General features: G+C 39.1%; 1 protein-coding gene across 1 annotated transcript in view; it reads right to left on the bottom strand.

Annotated features, from left to right (window-relative positions):
- Positions 1-18,342, bottom strand: part of KCNH1 (potassium voltage-gated channel subfamily H member 1) — a 196,867-nt gene that overhangs the window by 127,684 nt on the left and 50,841 nt on the right. The window contains exon 7 of the mRNA XM_068400769.1: positions 15,015-15,444. Coding sequence (XP_068256870.1) covers positions 15,015-15,444 — 430 coding nt within the window. The remainder of the gene's footprint in view (positions 1-15,014; positions 15,445-18,342) is intronic.

Below are 18,342 nucleotides of genomic sequence, written 5' to 3'. Positions count from 1 at the left end.
CCCTCCCAAGCCCTACCAGGTCAGTACACTACGTTTGCATATTGTATGGGATATCTGGCAATAACCAACATCAAAAGCTTACAGGAAAAAGCATTTCTTATTCATGTGCTGCTGCCAAATGCTTCCCCAGATTCCTTCCCTCCTGCTCTCCACTTCTGACACTATCTCATATTGAATCTCTGGTGAAGAGAGAGCACAGCCATGATGTGGCTTACAGAACAGCTGTAGGAAGGAAAACACATAACTACTACTACAGGGTCAGTATTTATGTCATCAACACTGATTTACGCATGTTTGTGCGGAGTGTGCAAGGCTAGAGAGTTAGTTCTGCTCCTGACCAGTTCTACCACAGCTACTCCCCCAATGCATCAGGAGAACACAAGTTTCATAGCAGACTGCTGTCCTTCCCAGCTGAAGGCAAACAGGTTGAGAAGTGTGGTTGCCCTGAGGCTCTCTTATCTTCCCTGCTTTTCTGAATGTCTTATCTCCCTCAGTATTTCACTGGCCACCGAACTATTTAACTGCCCGTTTCACTGCGCTGCAGACCCTTGAAATCGTACCAGTACTCCATGTATTGAACCATTCATACCCTTCTACTATAGTTGCCTGATTCATCGTATTTTCCATTTCAACCCAAGCTGGTAGTGACTCAGGATTTTCTTCTGTCTGGCTGCCCAATGATATAACACAATGGTCCCATAAAACAGCAGTGTTCCCACCAGTCTTCTGTATTATTGAAGTCTGTGTATGAATAAAAGAGAACTCCATTCTGGATGTGAACTACACCCTCATGAAGGGAGATATCTTTTATACTGGTATAATCCCGATCAGAATCTTATACACTTTGTACAGTACAATAATCAAACCTGATAAAATCAGTACAGTCAACTGACCATACCTACCTCATGCCCCAGCATGCACTGTTCCTCACATAAATAAGTATCTCAAATTCCATTTTCAAGTCTTTGTCTGCTTCAAAGCATCATGCTTCAAACCATGCTCTTTCAGCCACAAAGACCGAAGAAGAGAAATATTGCTCATCTGTGGGACTACAGGTCTGTAACTAGTACAAGGAAACAACCATCTTAAACATGCACCGTATAAGGTTCTGTTTGTTTTGGGAAGCAGTCAAAAAATAAGTTTAAGAGTTAGAAAAGGAAAAAGAAGAAACCTTAGTTTCAGCTTCAGGTTCTATTTCTCTCCCTCAATGCCTGCTCCCCCTTTTATCCACCCACACACACCCCATCATGAAAGCAAAAGCAGCAAGGGAAACTCAGTAGCTACATGCTTCCATCTCACACCTGTCAGGACATTCACTAACAGACCAGCAGGAGCTCAAAAAGCAGACGGTCAGCTGTACTGCCCTGAAAGGACAACCTTCTGATACCATCACTAGAAAACAGGAGCATTCATCCACCTGGCAGCTTCAAGTCATACCCCAGAAGATGCTTGGCAGCGTAACAGATCTCTGCCTCGCAGGTACTGCTGTTCCCATACTTCTAAACACAAGTGGAGAAGCTTTGATTGATTTGTCTGTTGTAGTTTTCACAAGGAGTGTGCTGTCTTCTCTTACACGAGTGAGTAAAAAAAAATTCTGACCCACCTGCCTCTCCACTTTTCCTGTTTTTTTTCAGAAAGCTCCCCTCACAGTCAGACAGCATATCCCAGTGCCATTCCAGCCTGTACTGGGGACTCAGCATGCTCCAGTGCCTCTCAGAAACACCTACACTAACACAGGCAGAAAGGGGAACAAACAGGAGGAGCTAGAAAGACTATGTACACTTACATGGAGACGGCCTCATTGCGATCATGGAGGCATGGTGGGATGGGTCGCACAACTGAAGCCCTGCAATGGATGGACACAGGCTCTTCAGGAAGGGCAGGCTGAGAAAGTGAGGAAGGGGACTTTCCCTTTTTTTGAGAGAGCAGCTGGACACACGGAGCTCTGTCTGGGGATGGTTCAGGAGCCATTTGAGAACTTATGAGTCATGATTAGTGGCTAGACTGACACAGGTGCCATTGTAGTGGGTATCTGTAATAATACGTATTTGCATTTTAGCAGAACTTCAAGCTCAAGTTAAGACTGATGCTGTTTTGAGATGCAGGTCCCTCCCCACCTCCCTGCACAAAGTCTAAATACATAAGGAGGTCAAAGAAGGCAACATAGGTTATGGAAGGTAACACCACAGGTTAACACCTCAACTGGGTACGGGACTCAGCAATCCTGTGTCACACTGCAGGGCACTAGCAACTGGATCCCAATGCCTCTTCCAGACAGCTTCTCGCATGGCTTCCTGTCACTTAAGTTTATTATATACGTGAAGGTTCAAAGCAGTATTAGACATTTTCTCTGCATGAGCAGATCAGAACAGCATAAAAGGCCAAAGGTGGCACACAGCTACGTCTTCTCCTCCTTTTAGCTGCCCACAGTCAGTGGTACCTACATAACACAGTGGTTTGCTCAAAGTAATTTCCCTATTTGGTGATTCCTCTATGATTTTCACAGGAGGTTGCTAACTTTATGTGGAATAAGGCTCCCTTCCAGAAAAATGCTCATTTTCCCCTCCCACATTCTGTAGCTGTTACCTCATTATTAACCTGCAGTCTCCTTATTTGGAAGGAGTGTGAGAAAGTCAGTTCCTGGAAATTTTAATTTTGGCATACTTAGTTCCTGATAAAATTGATTGTGTAATTTTCCCAGTCATACAAAGAAAGGCTTTTATGAAGAAAGAATAAGTTGAATCAAAAAATATTCAAAACAAAAGTGAATCAGGAAATCAAAGCCTATTTGCATCTTTGCAATACAGGAAATCATCTTCTTTTCCCCTCCCTCTGCATTTAAATGCACCAAACTGAATGAGAAGCTTAAAGTCCTACAAATGTTTAAGGAATAAGAAGTTCAAGGAATTACAGCTTATAATAACTTCCCTTTCTAAAAGCAATGGGGCAGAACAAGGCAAGTTCTGAGTATCTTCTCTAGTTCCTTATTCCTTATGAAATTCTCTGTGTTAAAAAACAAAAACAAAACAACAAAACAAAACAACAAAACAAAACAACAAAACAAAACAACAAAACAAAACAACAAAACAAAACAACAAAACAAAACAACAAAACAAAACAACAAAACAAAACAACAAAACAAAACAACAAAACAAAACAACAAAACAAAACAACAAAACAAAACAACAAAACAAAACAAACAAACAAAAAACCCCACACAACCCAACAAAACCACGAGGATGAAGCTGCCAGTGTGGGATGGCAAAGCTCAGAGCAGTGACAGGCCCAGAAATGAAGGTTTATGCAGGGAGGTGAGAGAAAAGTAGGAGGAAGGAACTGGTGGTCCATTATAGGAAAGAGAACTGGAAATAGGAAAATGACCACATCAGATTTAAGATGCACTTCTATGAACTATTCTCAGTGGATACTGGGTTATTTCCAGCAACACAAAATCATTGCCAAACCTGTGTGTTTGATGCAAAAGGACGCACTCTGTCCAGGACCACACACACAAAGTGCCACAGCAGACCTGACCATCAGAAAGTAGAATTCCACTCATTTGCCCTCTGAGCATGAAAGGGTGAAAGATTTTGAAAAAGGAAAATTAAGATAGGGTTGGTTCAAAATTGGAGCAAGTGTGCTACTTCATATTTTACAAAAGTTGTGCTAAAAGCACAAACTGTCAATAAGTGATACAACTGTAATAAATCAGATTATGGTTTTCAGAATTCACTTAATGAACTGCCTAGAAGATCTGAGACTGTTTAAGGTCTTCGTGGATCAGGATGCTCTAAAACCCTGGCATTATTTTTCATGCTTTTGTAGTAAATTTTAATTTTACCAGAAACTAACTCTCAAAAAAACCTAATTCAAGTTCCATTTCAAAGACAGAAATTAGTTCCTAAGTCCAATTTTCACTCCTTCAATTTGGCCTCTGAAAACTTGGAAGATGTTACCAATCTCCAGCTCCCTCTTATTTTGTAGTGAAAATCCCTCAGGATCTTTCCATTAACATTGAAGAGCTACCTAATGGTGACCCTGAATCATCCCACTCACCTGCACTTATCAAGTAACCCATTTTTGCTTTGGAGATGGTGACAGGGGAGGGCAAGGTTTGCCTATGAGCTGACCAGAAGAATATACTTCTGCACCACCTGGTACAATTACTGGTTTGATTTCAAAGAAGAAGGAAAAAAGCACTCCCAATTCATGTTGAGGTTAGTAAGAACAGACAGGCCTTAATACCTCAACTATTTCTTTACCATAAAGCACGTCAGATGTTAGATCCTACTGACTGTTGAAACCTGTTGGTTAGAAGAATAAATTTTCTACTTTCCTTCCAGGCAAGAAGACCATTAATAAGTTACTGGTCTCCTTCCACGTTTTTCACACCATTTGCAGCAAGAGCTGCTGTACTGTAGATAAAAGATACTGACATTTTCACATATATTCCATATTTTCTCAGTAGATCAGAATTTCTTCCACCAGGCTGCTGCTTATGATAGGATATGTCTTCAGATAGCAACTCAAGTTCAGATCTAGACTATTTTGGAGCTCTCATCTCCAAGAAATAAACTGCATATGACCCACAGCATCATCTATATCTTCTAGAACATTACTTATCATTTTTATAAACTGACAAATCTTTCTTTAAAATATAAAAGCAGCCAAATGCATTAAAACTCACTGATCTGGCAAGCACAACTAATCCTTATTCATTCTCAAGATGTCATGAGATAGCTCATCTGAGTGGTTAGGGACATATCATGATCCATAAACCACATATATTACAGCTAGGCAAGCTGTTTCTACCCCAACATTTTGTAAGCTACAGCAGGCCTGTTTGAGACCAGTAGCAATTAGCTATTAAAATAACTATATCATTTTGGAAGCTGATGCTGAAGTGAAAGGTGCTTAGAAGATGCTTCAGATCTTCTGTCATATTCCATATTAGGTGACAAGTGGCATGATGTGTCATATGAGTGGATGTCCTATTTTACTATTTTTTCCCATGCCTATCTAACTGGATTTTTCTTAGACAGAAGTGGACTTTGAAATACAGATTATGCTCGTGTAAAACCAAATCCTTGTCCAGGATTTCTATCCTTCAGCAGTAGAGTTGCTGCTTACGGAAAGGCCTCCCAGAACTGCAAAGAGAAAGAGATATCTGTCACGCTTTTTTGTGTGCTATAGGTATTTAGCCAATTTCACAGGTGGGAATCCAGAATAAAATTCCGACATAACAAACCATGCTCTTCTAGATTACACTTGTGTGCCTCAGTCATTTAAGAATAAAATTATAAACCAAACCCCAGATTTGCTGTCCTGCATTTCAAAACATAATGTCTCTTGTAGATTCTTGAATTTTTTTTCATAGGGAACAAAACACTCATCTTGTGTATTATCCCCTGGCTCACCTGCCTGAAATACTCTTTCTTCCTTTTACACTCCTCTGTCCTCTCAGTTCATGTTCTGGATGCATCAGGCACTTCCTTCTCAAACATTAACTCGAGTTAATGATGTTCCTTCAGAACTCAAAACAAGCTGGTTGCATATGTTGGTGAAAGTTTGAAAGAGCCAGCACATTTCAGTGTTTTAAATCTTGTAGGAAGAAATGTTAGAAATGGTCTAAAGAAAGCAAAATTCTGCACTAATAAACATGTGATATGAAAGACATCAGGCGAAAAAGAGACACACACAGCTGGGATACCTATTTATTTTCCTTATCCTCCTCATTACTATTAAATAATTCATGGTAAAAATTCAGAAACACTGTGCAAAGAGAAAAAAGGCAATTATCTATAACATTACTGTAATGTGAACTCTCCTCTATATGCTAAAAAAAACCCAAATTATTAACGCTTTATAGTTTTCATCTTCTCTCCTCTCAAACAGAACTATTTTTTCTCCATTTGCATTCACAATCCTTTCAAAAGTTGTCCAGTGTCTTGGAGAGCAAGGTTAAGCTCTGCAGGAGACAACAGATTGTAACAACCTTGAGAATGAAAAATTTTCACAAAAATCTCACTTCAAAAATTATCCTGATTGGATTTGCATGATATTGAGAGTGATTTGAAGTAAAATTTCCTGGGACTATTCTAGCAATTAGGTTCTAGCATATTCTGAGGTAGGGTCATTCCCTAGATCCATTAGGCTGAAGTACAGCCTGAAATTTTTAAAGTCATTAAGGCAAGATGACACTTCATGAGATGATTTATCAGGCATATATATGTGATATAGCTCTGGAATTTTTTTCTTTTTTTTTCCCACAACCAAAAGTACATGGGCAATTTACCCTTGCCACTTGCAAATTGCATTCTGCAGAAAATTTAATAGCAATAATTTAATCTAGGTTTAATCTGTTCATATATACTTTAAATAACAAGAAAAATAATATTGCTTACTCACTTTTGCATAGTAAGAAATAACATCTCACACAGAGTTAGTTTATGTTTCCCCAAACCAGGCCAGGAAAGAAAGCACTATCATATTAATATACTCACAAAAATAATTTTCTTTCTTTTATAAATACTGCTTTGAAGTGTGCTGTGGTGAGGGGATGACTAACCCCATATGAATGGGCCACTCCTCATACAGCCGTGGTCGTTCGCTCAGACAGATTTATTACAGCATTAGCACTGGTGTTGTGAACCTGAAAAAACCTTCCAGTCCATCTTAGCCTGGAGATGATTTTTGTAGGAGTTCGCTATTTACATACGTGTCACCAAAAGCCTGCCCTTTTGCTGGCTTTGACACCAGTGTTTTATGTTTCAGTAGAAGCAATTCTTAAAAAATCTGCAGGCCTTGGACGTCCTTATCCAAAGAGGAGGCAACTTTTAAGAGCTACAGCTCAGGGTTTGGAGCTTGCTGTTTTGTGAAGTCTGTCAGCACTAACTACATCTCTCCAGCATGTCCTGTCTGTACTGAATATCAACGCTGTAACTCTGTACGGGCCAGACGCTGCATCTCATCGGTGGGTCTGAAAACGCCACCACAATCGGATGCAGTTCCATGCTTACTGATGAGAGATACCGATGCGCTTCACTGAAAACGGCATCCCTTAGGACTCGACTGTCTGAAGGATTGTTTATATAGCCAAAAAGCCTAAAACAATGTCTATCCATTTTTTTTTTAATCACAATGACTTTAGTGTTTTGGTAGGTGTTTTTTTGTTGTTGTTTTTCGGAGGTTTTTTGGTTTGGTTTGGTTTTTACTCTTTTTTTATTCATTCTTTACTCTTAGCAATAAATATTGAGGTATTTTCACATTTAGAGATAACCAGACCAAATCCTGCCCTAATAGCCAAACCCTCCTTCTGACCTTCAGAGACACTCTGTCTGGATTTTCCTTGCTGAAACTTGGTGTAGCTGAGAAACATATCTACCACACTTCTGGCGGTTCATTCTAATGGAGAAAGCATCCAAGCAAAATAACATTCAGAAATCCCAACCAGTTGCTTAACCATTACAGCAATAACACACCAGCTCTTCAAATATCATAATTAGCTTCAAACAAGAAGTAATAAAGCAGCAGAGAGGGGTGAGGGAATAGATCTGCAAAGACTATCCCTACTTATTAAAAGAAATAGAAATTAAAAAAAAAAAATCCAGCCCTTTAATTAGGTAGCTTGAGTAGTGTTGCTGGTGGCTAAGACAGATGAGAATGAAAAGCAATGCAAAACTACCAGCCATATGGAAAGCGTGCCAACCACAACCTCAGTGGCTAGCAAGGAGTCTGTGGCATCTAAGAGATTTCTGTCATCTTGCCAGGGTTAGTGACAAAGAGCAGGTATCCAAGAAACCACTTTTGCAAGGCAAGGTTTCTTTTTCCTTTCCCAACATGACCCCAAATCAAAACATCACATTTGCAATAACCATGAATACAGAAAAAGCTGCCTTGGGTTTGAAGTCTCATAGGCCTTTGTGCTCAGCCCCTGAATGATATCCTCAGCAAACCTAGCCAGCACTTGGCACACGGCTGGCCCTTGGTTTCAGGCCACCAACCTCCAGCAAAATCAATTTCAACACGCCCCTGTCCCACATCCCCGAACAGGGGTATTAGGGATACACATGCTCCTCTTATGATTAGATACATGTTTGGTAAGTACCCACATAGCATGGCCACATCCTTTTGCTCTAACAGCTATGAACTGCATTATGAGGGGAAACTCATGCCTCAGGAACATCAAACATGACGCTGCAATGCATCTGTGTTTTGTTCAGGTATTTTGATAACAAGTTTAGTTTTCATCAGTTCCTGGCTATCCTTGTTCACAAGAGCCTCTGAACACTTGCTATCCTGCTAGGGGTCACCAGAGCACACTAATCCTCTGTGATGCTGTGAAGGAGCAACACCGACCCAGTCATAGCTCATGATACCAGCCACTAAGGTTTTCAGTTCAGATGTTCACGTTACTTTTGCTGTTTCTTTCAGCAAAAGTCCTGTAAATAAAACTACGTAATTATGTTTTCAAATTTACTTAATGTTAGCCTCATTCCTATTTTTATGTCTAATGAGAAAGAAGCTATTCACAGGCAAAGCTGAGACAGCTACTCCACGCTCCTGCGATCTGTGTCTACCTTAATCAGAGACAGCAGCTGAAGTGCTGCTGGACTGCGTGATGCTTGTGTTGCACAAGATCAGTGATGATGAGTGGTTTTGGTCTCTGGTCTGTTTTGATTAACGAACTCAGTGGCTGAAAATTTATTACAGTAGGCGAGCATGCGTGTCCTTGAGTCTGACCTTTTAACTCCTACTTTTGTTCTTTTTCCATGATCCCTCTCACTATCTGGTCTAATTATAGTGTTCACAGGGGAATTTATGATTTAGTTTAGCATTCATACATGTGCCTTTTCCTCAGTGAACTTCATATTTTGGATGATTCAAGCCCTGTAGTTCCAGGAAGTTCCTATCTAACACGAAGAATTTAGTGTGAACAGGCACCAAAAGCTTGGGATCTTTCAGTGCAACTGAGAACACGAACAAAAGGCTCCCGAAATGACAGATTTTGCTCAAAATCCAGATAGGCAATCATCCATCACTATTATGGTATGTTAAAAGTGGAAAATGCAAAGCATTTTTAGAACTGTTCATCCCTACTTCACCTGCACAGCAAGGGGACTGCTGACACAGCGTCCAGATAGGAAAACTGCAAATGAAAGTCCTCGGGTTTCTGTTATTGCTTAGGAAAAATAAACAATACGCAACCCAACCTGACAGCTTCACTGAACAAAATACATGAGAACTGTTATTTCGAGGCATACGTCTCCGCAGGGAAGAACTAAAAATTGAAATAGCTTTTTTTCCCCCCAAGTATTAAAAATGGAAAATCTATGTCTTTCCACAGACCCAGACAGTGGTTTTAAACTTGGTTTTATGTAACATCAGCCTCTCTGAAAGATCTGTCTGTAGACATATCTGCTATTAATTAGCAATTTAGTGGCCATCTGTGAAAAGGGATAAGCAAATATGTTTTGATTCATTTAAAATGAAGCTGATGAGTTAATTGCTTTTACTTCCAGTAGTAACACTCATACTTCTTTCTATACACATACACTCAATAAATAAAGTGAGACAAAACTATGCAGGTCAGTTCATTGACAGATGTGAAGACAGTTTGCTTTACAAAACCATAATTTACCATATGTTCAGGAAAAACAGCTAAATATGAATTGTGTATCTTATCAGAAGCATCAAGCCTCCACAGAACAGAAATCCTTAAGAGCAGCCACGGGATACTTCGCCTCTATTTTAAAATAATTTGTTCTTCCCAAACAGATGTGCAGTATTTGAGGTCAAGAATCAAGAGCATTTTTCACCTACCCACGTCCCCCTTTGGTGAAGCTGACCAATGGACCATACATCCCCAAGGCTACACAATGAGCATGCTGCTGTCCCTCACAAATCTAATTAGGGGTTGCACTGACCCATGTCAAAATAAGCAACAGTAAAATACTTTCTCCCTGAAAACTGCAGCCACAATGAGGTCAGTAGGACAGCGCATTCAGTCATTGCATTTGAGAGTGTAAGAACACCTCCCCGCAGAAGGTGGCCCCAAAGCAGAGACCAGGGCCGCTGAGACCAAGCCATGCTTTCTTGTACTTCACCCCAAGTGTAAAACCAACCTATGCAGTCAGCCCCACAGGCTCAATACCCACACACAGCTGATTCACCTCAATCATCCCTTCCCAGTGTATGCACTGCTAACATGACTTACCCACCCTCCCTTCCACAAGTTCATATACCTTAAACTTTTTACTAGGCCAACATTTGCACTCAACTCAGCCAAAATTCCCACTGGCCCAGGATAGCTTCACTAATGTATCTCTAAATTTTTAATTAAAAGTTACCTAGATTTATTATTTACCATAATGAACAACTGAATAAAAAGGAAAATGGAAGTGGTCTTACCTACTTTTTTAAACAGCTATCTGACATCATAGCAAAGTACAACTACTAGTGGTCAGGATCAGTTTTACAGAGGAAGTAAGCAGTGAGCAGAAGGGGATATATCAGTGGCTGAGCTGCAGAGAAAACCAAATTTTTCCTTACAGAAAATGGAACATAATTACAAAGAATTAGGTCCATCACTATGTGCATAAGCATAGTAAACACACATGGAACAACACTAGTTACAAACTGCTTACACTTTCAAATACCTGTAATATTCTGAGCCCTTCTGACACAAACATCCTCTTTGGATGTCACCATACTCCTGTGCTGACTGTACCACAGGCCTTTCAATCAGTTTGCCAGTGGAGAAGACAGCAATACGCATCTTAAAAACACTTGTTTACACAGTAGCTCTTCTCCTGAAACAGAGAAGCTCAACAGACAACACTCCAAGACCAAAGAAAAAAAGTATTGCTGCTATTCACAACTTTCCTCCCCAGAAATTAGTCAAAATACTCAGCCAGTAAATCAAATAAACCAAAACAAAACCAAAAACTAAGTTTGCTAGAAACAAGCACCAGAAAGCCTGCAAAACTGCACCACCTGGCAATGCTCCTCAGGGCAGAACACACCATGTCCAGCCTTCCCCAGAGATGCAAGAATTTTCCAAAATCAAATCCATTCTATTAAAAATTCTAGACTATCAAACATGAAGAAAAAAACACACTCTCTTTTTCTTCTTCTAAACATCTTAATATATGTGCGCTCACTCTCTGTATATGTATACACATATGCTATGTATGTATGTGTATATATATAATTTATTTATTTTTAAGTTCACTGAGTAGGAAGAGTTCACACTTCTAAAAGTAAATTCTTCCTTTCCCTCTACTCGATGACAATAGCTGCACTCCAGGGAAGCAGTTCTCGAGTGTCCCTACCAAACCATGGCTGCATAGCTCGAGGAGGAAACTGAAGTCAAGGCCATGGACACCAAAAATCAGAGGTAGGGTGCAAAGGCAGCTATCCTGGAACCCAGTGGATCCAGGAACGAGCAAGCACCACACTGTTGTAATTTCTCGGCCAGCCACCAGTGGGAGGCAAGTGCTTACCCGTGCTGAAGCAGGACCTGCACCCTAACTTTCTGTAGAGCAGCTACACACACAGCCCAGGCAAGGAAGGTTGGGGTCACAGACATTTTCACAGGTAGAATCATAGAATCGTTTTGGTTGGAAAGGACCTTTCAGATCATCACGTCCAACCGTTAACCTAGGACTGCCAAGCCCAGCACTAAACCATGTCCCTAAGCACCACATCTACGCATCTTTTAAATGCCTTCAGGGATGGTGACTCCACCCCTTCCCTGGGCAGCCTCCCTGGGTTATCCAATGCTTGATAACCCATGTTGACCACCATCTCCATTTCAAGAAAATTCAGTTTCTTTTACAAATAAAGAGAAGATCAAACATTCAAATGTAATCTTGCTAATAAAATTGTGACCGTGGGCTTAGCTGGCCATGGTATTGTTTAACAAGCCACTAGTTTTTTGACATAGTGCTTATTGCTGTTCAAAAACAGCAGAGGATAAAATGCACAAAGAGAAGGAGATGTTATCATTTTCTTTCTGCTCATCTAAATTTGTCCCCATCAGACTAATGGACGTTTTACTATTTATTCACAGGAGGTTAATTGGCCCAAGGGGAAAAAATTACCCTCCTACTAAAAATTTCCAGCCTATTTAAAGTAAAATTTTTCTGGAATCACTTTGAAATATTAATGCTGGCTGTTATACATTTGTCCCCAAATACTCTTTTTTTAATGACAGTTTTGGAGTCTCAAAACCAATCTTGTTAACATACTGTCTTACTCAACTAAACAAAAACAATAACATACTCAAAGAAAAAGTGACAGTGTTGTTCCATCTCATACAAAAAAGGTTGTAAAATGCCTTTACTTATTTCACTGGACTATTTAAATACACAAGTATGTATTTTTGCCCAGACCACACCTAGCCTCTTCAAAACAAAGATAAATTCACATAGTTCTTAAAGACTTCTCCTCTAGCAGGGAAGAAGTTAATGGAGTGGTATGTTTGAGGTCGGACTCGGCGGATCCCACCTATCTTCAACTGGAGTTTTAGATAGTCAAACAATTAGGGTCTCTCTGCCTCCTTCATGAAAAGAAAATGGCATTCCCCATGCTACTGAAAGATAGCAGTAACTTTTGAGAAAGCATCACTAGATCGGTGCTAAAATAAATGCAGTGTTAATGGCAAGGTATAAATGAGAAATCATATACCCTTTCCTTTTACTCGTGGGCAGTAGCACATCAGCAGAACTGATTTGAAATTGCTTATTTCTGATGCTTTGGACATCCCCAGAGCTCTCCATCCCATGCGTAAATCTATGTGATCTGACATCTGCAAAATGAGGACGATAACAGGAACATGTAGCCACCAACTGTGATGAAAGCGAGTAGCTCAGCTCATAACAAACATGTTACTCGGCCAGGGACAAATATGAATTTTTCTGAGTGATGTACAAAAGCTTTAGCCAGGAAACTTCTTTTCCCTCCCCCACATCTATCCCCCATAGATTTGCTATGTACCTTGCAGGTTCCCAACAGATCAGACAAAATTCTTATAAAATAGCTGTAGTTCAAGCTCAGATCAATGTTTGAAGAGCTTAATTCTACAGGCAAAATAGTGTTACTTTAACATAAAATTGTATGGTGGAAGAATGCCTGTCAACAAATAAGCTCTAAATAGCTGCAAACTAAACAAATCATTTTTGTTTCTCCCATCCTGAGGAATGACCACAGCTCAAAACTTCAGCATGTTAAAAGCAATCAAGACCCTACAAAAAACAGAGGTAAACTCAAAGATTGGATTACTTAGTTGCCATTCCCACAAACACATATTGCGAATAGTCCTAATGGTTTCCAAGTAGTTGTTCACATGATAAAAGCGCTCAGATACACAGACAGTTAAAGGGTTAGAAATGTAAGGTTCCAGAAGTCCAAATACAAACAAAATTGTTTCCCTCAAATGTGACTGCATTCATGAGATTTAAAATTGCCAGAACACTATTTTTTACAACTTGCTGAAATTAAATTTCATTTTAGAAGTCAGAGCAGATATCTATCAACATTAATCTTGCACAAATTCAGTTTCTTTCCACCACATTTTCATATGAAGAGTTTGAAGCAGGTATCACTCCAATATCCCCATGTACATTCTTGATTTTATGAAAGTTATGTTCATTCAGTATTCATAGTACTAAATAATAATACTGAATAATACTAGCTATTCTTGTCTAGCTAGTATCATAAGCATAACCCAATGAACAATAAGCCAAAGGTCATGATATTTCCTATTAAACAGGTACCTTCAGCAGGAAACATGTTTGGAAGCCTGTTTTGTAGTACACTGCTACATTATCTAACGCACCTACTCATGAGGAAACCCCGTAATTGTCTCAAAGTCTTATATAAATTTCCCTTCTGCTATGTGGGTGTTTTATTAGGAAGATGGGACTCTTAGCAGTGGAAAAAGCTAGAACAACAAAATTAACAATTTTTATAGCTAAAATATCCCAGTCCCTATGTGATAAAGACTGATTGTCTTTATACTTCTCACTAACCTCCAGCCTGCTTAGCACTGCACACGTAATCTCAGTACATGATTTCAGAGATGCTGTAGGATGACACATCAGAATCAAAGCTTCTATCATAACAGGCACTGTGCTGCTAATTGAGTTTCATTAGATATTTGGTTTTAATTTTCTGCTCAGAAAGGATTGACTTTTTTCTCCTCTAGATGTAATACTACTGTACAGAAGCTTCTCTCTTTCTCCATATAATGATATGCTCTTCCATGTACAAAGCAGAATTTTTTTTTCTTATTTTGGTTCAAATTCCACCCTTATCCAGAAAAAACATGACCTAGTTTAACGGTGGCCACCATATGGTTCTTAACTCCAAGTAGCTCTCAAGGCACTTTGAGTGCAGGTCCTGTATTGAAGTGACAACATGGCCAAAAACTGGACAGATTGGCACTATGAATCCCTTGCAACAAGGAAATGTGAGCCAGAGGTGCTCAAGGCCAGTATCATCCCAGTTGCTTTAGGATCTGGCTGTATGCTCAGCCCACAGTGGAGTTTGTGGCCTCTGGAGAGCTACTGTTCTCTCTCCCTTACAAGATGCTCTTGGACCTCCTCCCACCCATCGACCCACTTGTTCGATATATACAGCTCTCAGACGTACAAAGATTTTGCCACATACCAAACAGAGGCACAAAGGTTGTCTGTGACCACTCAGGTGCATTGATTTTTAATACTTCAGGCTTTCCACATTTTATGGTCTACTTACAAGAGAATATTGGAAGGATATTGACAGAATATTGCTTCCAAAATGACTGAATTTTTGCTAGTCACAGCAATACTCCCACTTGTGATTCCAAAACTAACAGGTAAGAAAGTGTGTAATAACTGTATTGCCACCAAAAATATTTTAAGCTGCATAATAATATTTGACACAATTCCAGATGTTCTTATGATACCAGTATTCATGACACACAGCTATTTGGCATTGTGTGTGTGAGAGACAGAATCTCTAATACTTACAGCCAATCATCATCATAGCTACTGCAAAGATCTTCTCCCCATCTGTAGTCGGAGCGATGTTCCCAAATCCAACACTGGTGAGGCTGGTCATCGTAAAATACAACGAGGAGATGTAGACCGAATCTTTGCTTGGTCCGCCTTCCCATTTTCCAAAGCCTGATGCATTAAAGCGGTAAGGTGTTCCTATTGACATCCCCAGCTGATAGAGCCAGCTCTCAATTCGGATCGTGTTTGTATCCTCATCGATAACTTCATAGTCTCCTATACTGTACCAAATGCAGGCCAACCAGTGTGCTGCAAGACCAAACACACACACCAGCAGAACCAAGACTGCTGCTCCATATTCAATGTAGTGGTCCAACTTGCGAGCTACGCGACCCAGACGAAGTAGCCTGACCACTTTAAGTGAACTGAAGAGGCTACTGATGCCCTAGAAGGATAAAGCACAGTGACCATTAGAATTTAATATTAATGCAATAATATTCGTAACTGCAGTTTCCAAAGACACGAGAGGTGATCCATCCCAAATAGATGGTCATCAGATAACACCTGAAAAAGAGAGATTGTGAAACATGAAAAGGGATGGATATATGTACTCCTGTCTTCATCCACTAACATTTTGTGAGTTGCTCTCTGAACTCCCCTTTCAGATTATTTGAACAGGTCTACAAACACATTTGTAAAGGCTTCAAATGACACGCAATTTGTTGCACGTCCAGTTGTGCAAGTAGACTGACCCTGAGCATCCTAATGCTACTTTAGGCTGACTAAATAATACTTTAGGCTAATACTTTAGGCTGACTGAAAATAAACGTGGAAGTCACTGACCATTAAACTATACGGATCTAATGTTGAGAGGAGCATAACCAGACACCTACTGAATTCACTCCAGCATTTGGAGTCATGAAACTCTTATGACTATTCCCTACTTCCTTATGATCCTAGGCAACACATGTCCTCTCATGCCTCAGATACAACACAGTTTGCAGTACTTAGCTCAGACATACCAGGAAGATAAATAAGGAAGGCCAAAAAATACTGGAAATACCTGGTGATTTGTAATTTTTCAGTGTAACAGTGTACTTCCTATGACTTGACTTTCATATAAGAATTCATGCACTGATAATCAGTCCTCTGACATTCCTCATATGGAGGACACAAAGCTTAACTATTTCAAATATCTCACTGTCTAACCCGCACATCATATTCTTTTTATGACAGCTTTGTTATCAGTGTAGTATTTCTGTGCTGATACTAATATGGCTCCTATAAAACAGAATTAAGCCAGCACATAGGATTTTGTATTGTTTAACTTTTAGATAGATCTGCAATTCCATGCACAAGAAGTTAAATAAAAAAAAAAATTCAAAGCCATTTGGGGCACTAGAAGATCTGAAAAGCGTTTCATAAAAATCCTTTTTTTTTTTTTTCTACTCCCTCCTATCAAGACTGTTTCATACATAGAAGTCTGATTAAAATTTAAGCAGACTGGTTTAATGAGTATTTCTGGAAATGCATAATTGCATACTTCTGGTCACCAGTTTTTACTGGAAGTTTGTTTATTCCTGCATAAATACAACTGCTTCAGTATCTTAGGCTGGTTCAATGCACTAGAAGAGATGTTTTATTAAATAATTACATAAAGCATATTGACTCATGTTCCTCAGGACTGCAGCAATGTATTTCCCCTTTATTTCATGAATTTGTCATTATTACATTGACTCATTTTCAGAGACAGATGTAATTTGTTACCTGGGAACACAATATCCATTTCTATTAAGTATTTGGACAAGATCTAACACAACCAGGGGGAGTGGAGTAAAAAGGAAGATCAAAAAGAGAAAAAAAAGCAGCCTTCCTTTAAATCAGAGATATTTGCAGAGACCTAGGTAAGACCAAGTGATAGTCTTTTTATTATTATCCATGTCAAACTTTTCAAGTCACAGATGCAAAAATTCCTTCACAAAGTGAAAGTTAATTTCCGTTTCCCATCCACTCCGTACCCGGCTTTGTTTTGTAAACAATGGAGCAAAGCCCTGATGCCAGTTCAGAGAATATGCCACAGAAGGCAGAAAGCCTTCATTTCCAGGGGAGGGAAAGCAGGTACGTCTGAACACTCAGTATGGAGAGGAAAAGCAAAGGGGAAAACACAAAAACACATTAACATGGTAACCATATTTTAGAACTGAATATGCGAATCCCTGAGTGACAAGCACGTACAGTCTCTACATTCTAAATATCCTCATTCTGACATTACAACAGAGTCTTCTGGCCTTTTTCCTCAGGACCAATGCCCATTTCTCCCTTTCCTCTTTACAAACTTTAACAGCAAAACAATAATGTTTTACATTTGGAGAAGTCTCCAGTAATGGCCGTGTTTTAGCTTCTGTCTCAAAGCCAAGCTTTTTAATCACGCAGTGCTTACAAGTCTCAGGCAAGGACAGGAAGTTTTTACATCCCAACGTTCTAAATACCAGTTTTATTTTTGCTCAAAAATAGTGGTGCAAAACTTGTTCTTAAAATTAAAACTCATCACTGGGATTTAAAATAAAAAAAGAAATATGCTGTTTGTCAGTGAGAGTCCTACCAAAGACAAAAATAATAACGATACAGGAAGGACTTAAAAGTTTGGAATTTGGTTAATTCTTAATTGAAAAACAAAAAGAAAAAAAAGTCAAGGGAATTACTTGGGGGAAAAAAAAAAAAAAATCACAGTAGAGGAGTTTAAGACATCGGATATGAAAAATGGGAATACAAAATAAAATATTTGAAATTTAAATTTAAAGTGTTTAATGCAAACTACTTTGCTTTCAGAGTACTCTTATCCTAATTTCCCTTGTGAAATTCACAAAAAGAAGTTTTGTAAAAACATTTAAAATGTGATAGAACTGCATCATTTGGGAGAAAGTGATTCTACCAAATTCTGACCAGAGGTAGAGAGAATTAGGGGTTTTGTATAAAAAGAACTTGCTTATTTACAGAAAATAAATACTTTATTTGGTTGCTTTGAAAGGATGCATTTAATATTCAAATTAGTCACAATATTTCACCTGACAGCGTTACCAATAAGATTCTAAAAGTTCAGAAAAAGCTAAAAAAAAATCATTTATTTTTATCTCAGCATTAACAGTATTTTCTATTTTATTTCCTCAGAGGAAAGGATTTGTCTATTCTAAATGGATCAACATCAAGGGGAAGAAATGCCCAGAGAAATAATTATTGATATAACTCTCTTAAAAATTTCTAAGTGACAGAATTTCAAATGGGTACAAACAATGGAAACTTAACAGACTGTTTCATAGATGATACAGTAGAAAAAAAATCAGAT

Source organism: Nyctibius grandis, chromosome 1 (genome assembly GCF_013368605.1).
Source record: "Nyctibius grandis isolate bNycGra1 chromosome 1, bNycGra1.pri, whole genome shotgun sequence".
In the NCBI taxonomy this organism is placed as follows: domain Eukaryota; kingdom Metazoa; phylum Chordata; class Aves; order Nyctibiiformes; family Nyctibiidae; genus Nyctibius; species Nyctibius grandis.
The sequence above is the reverse complement of the archived record's forward strand: the minus strand, read 5'-3'. Positions and strand labels throughout refer to the sequence as shown.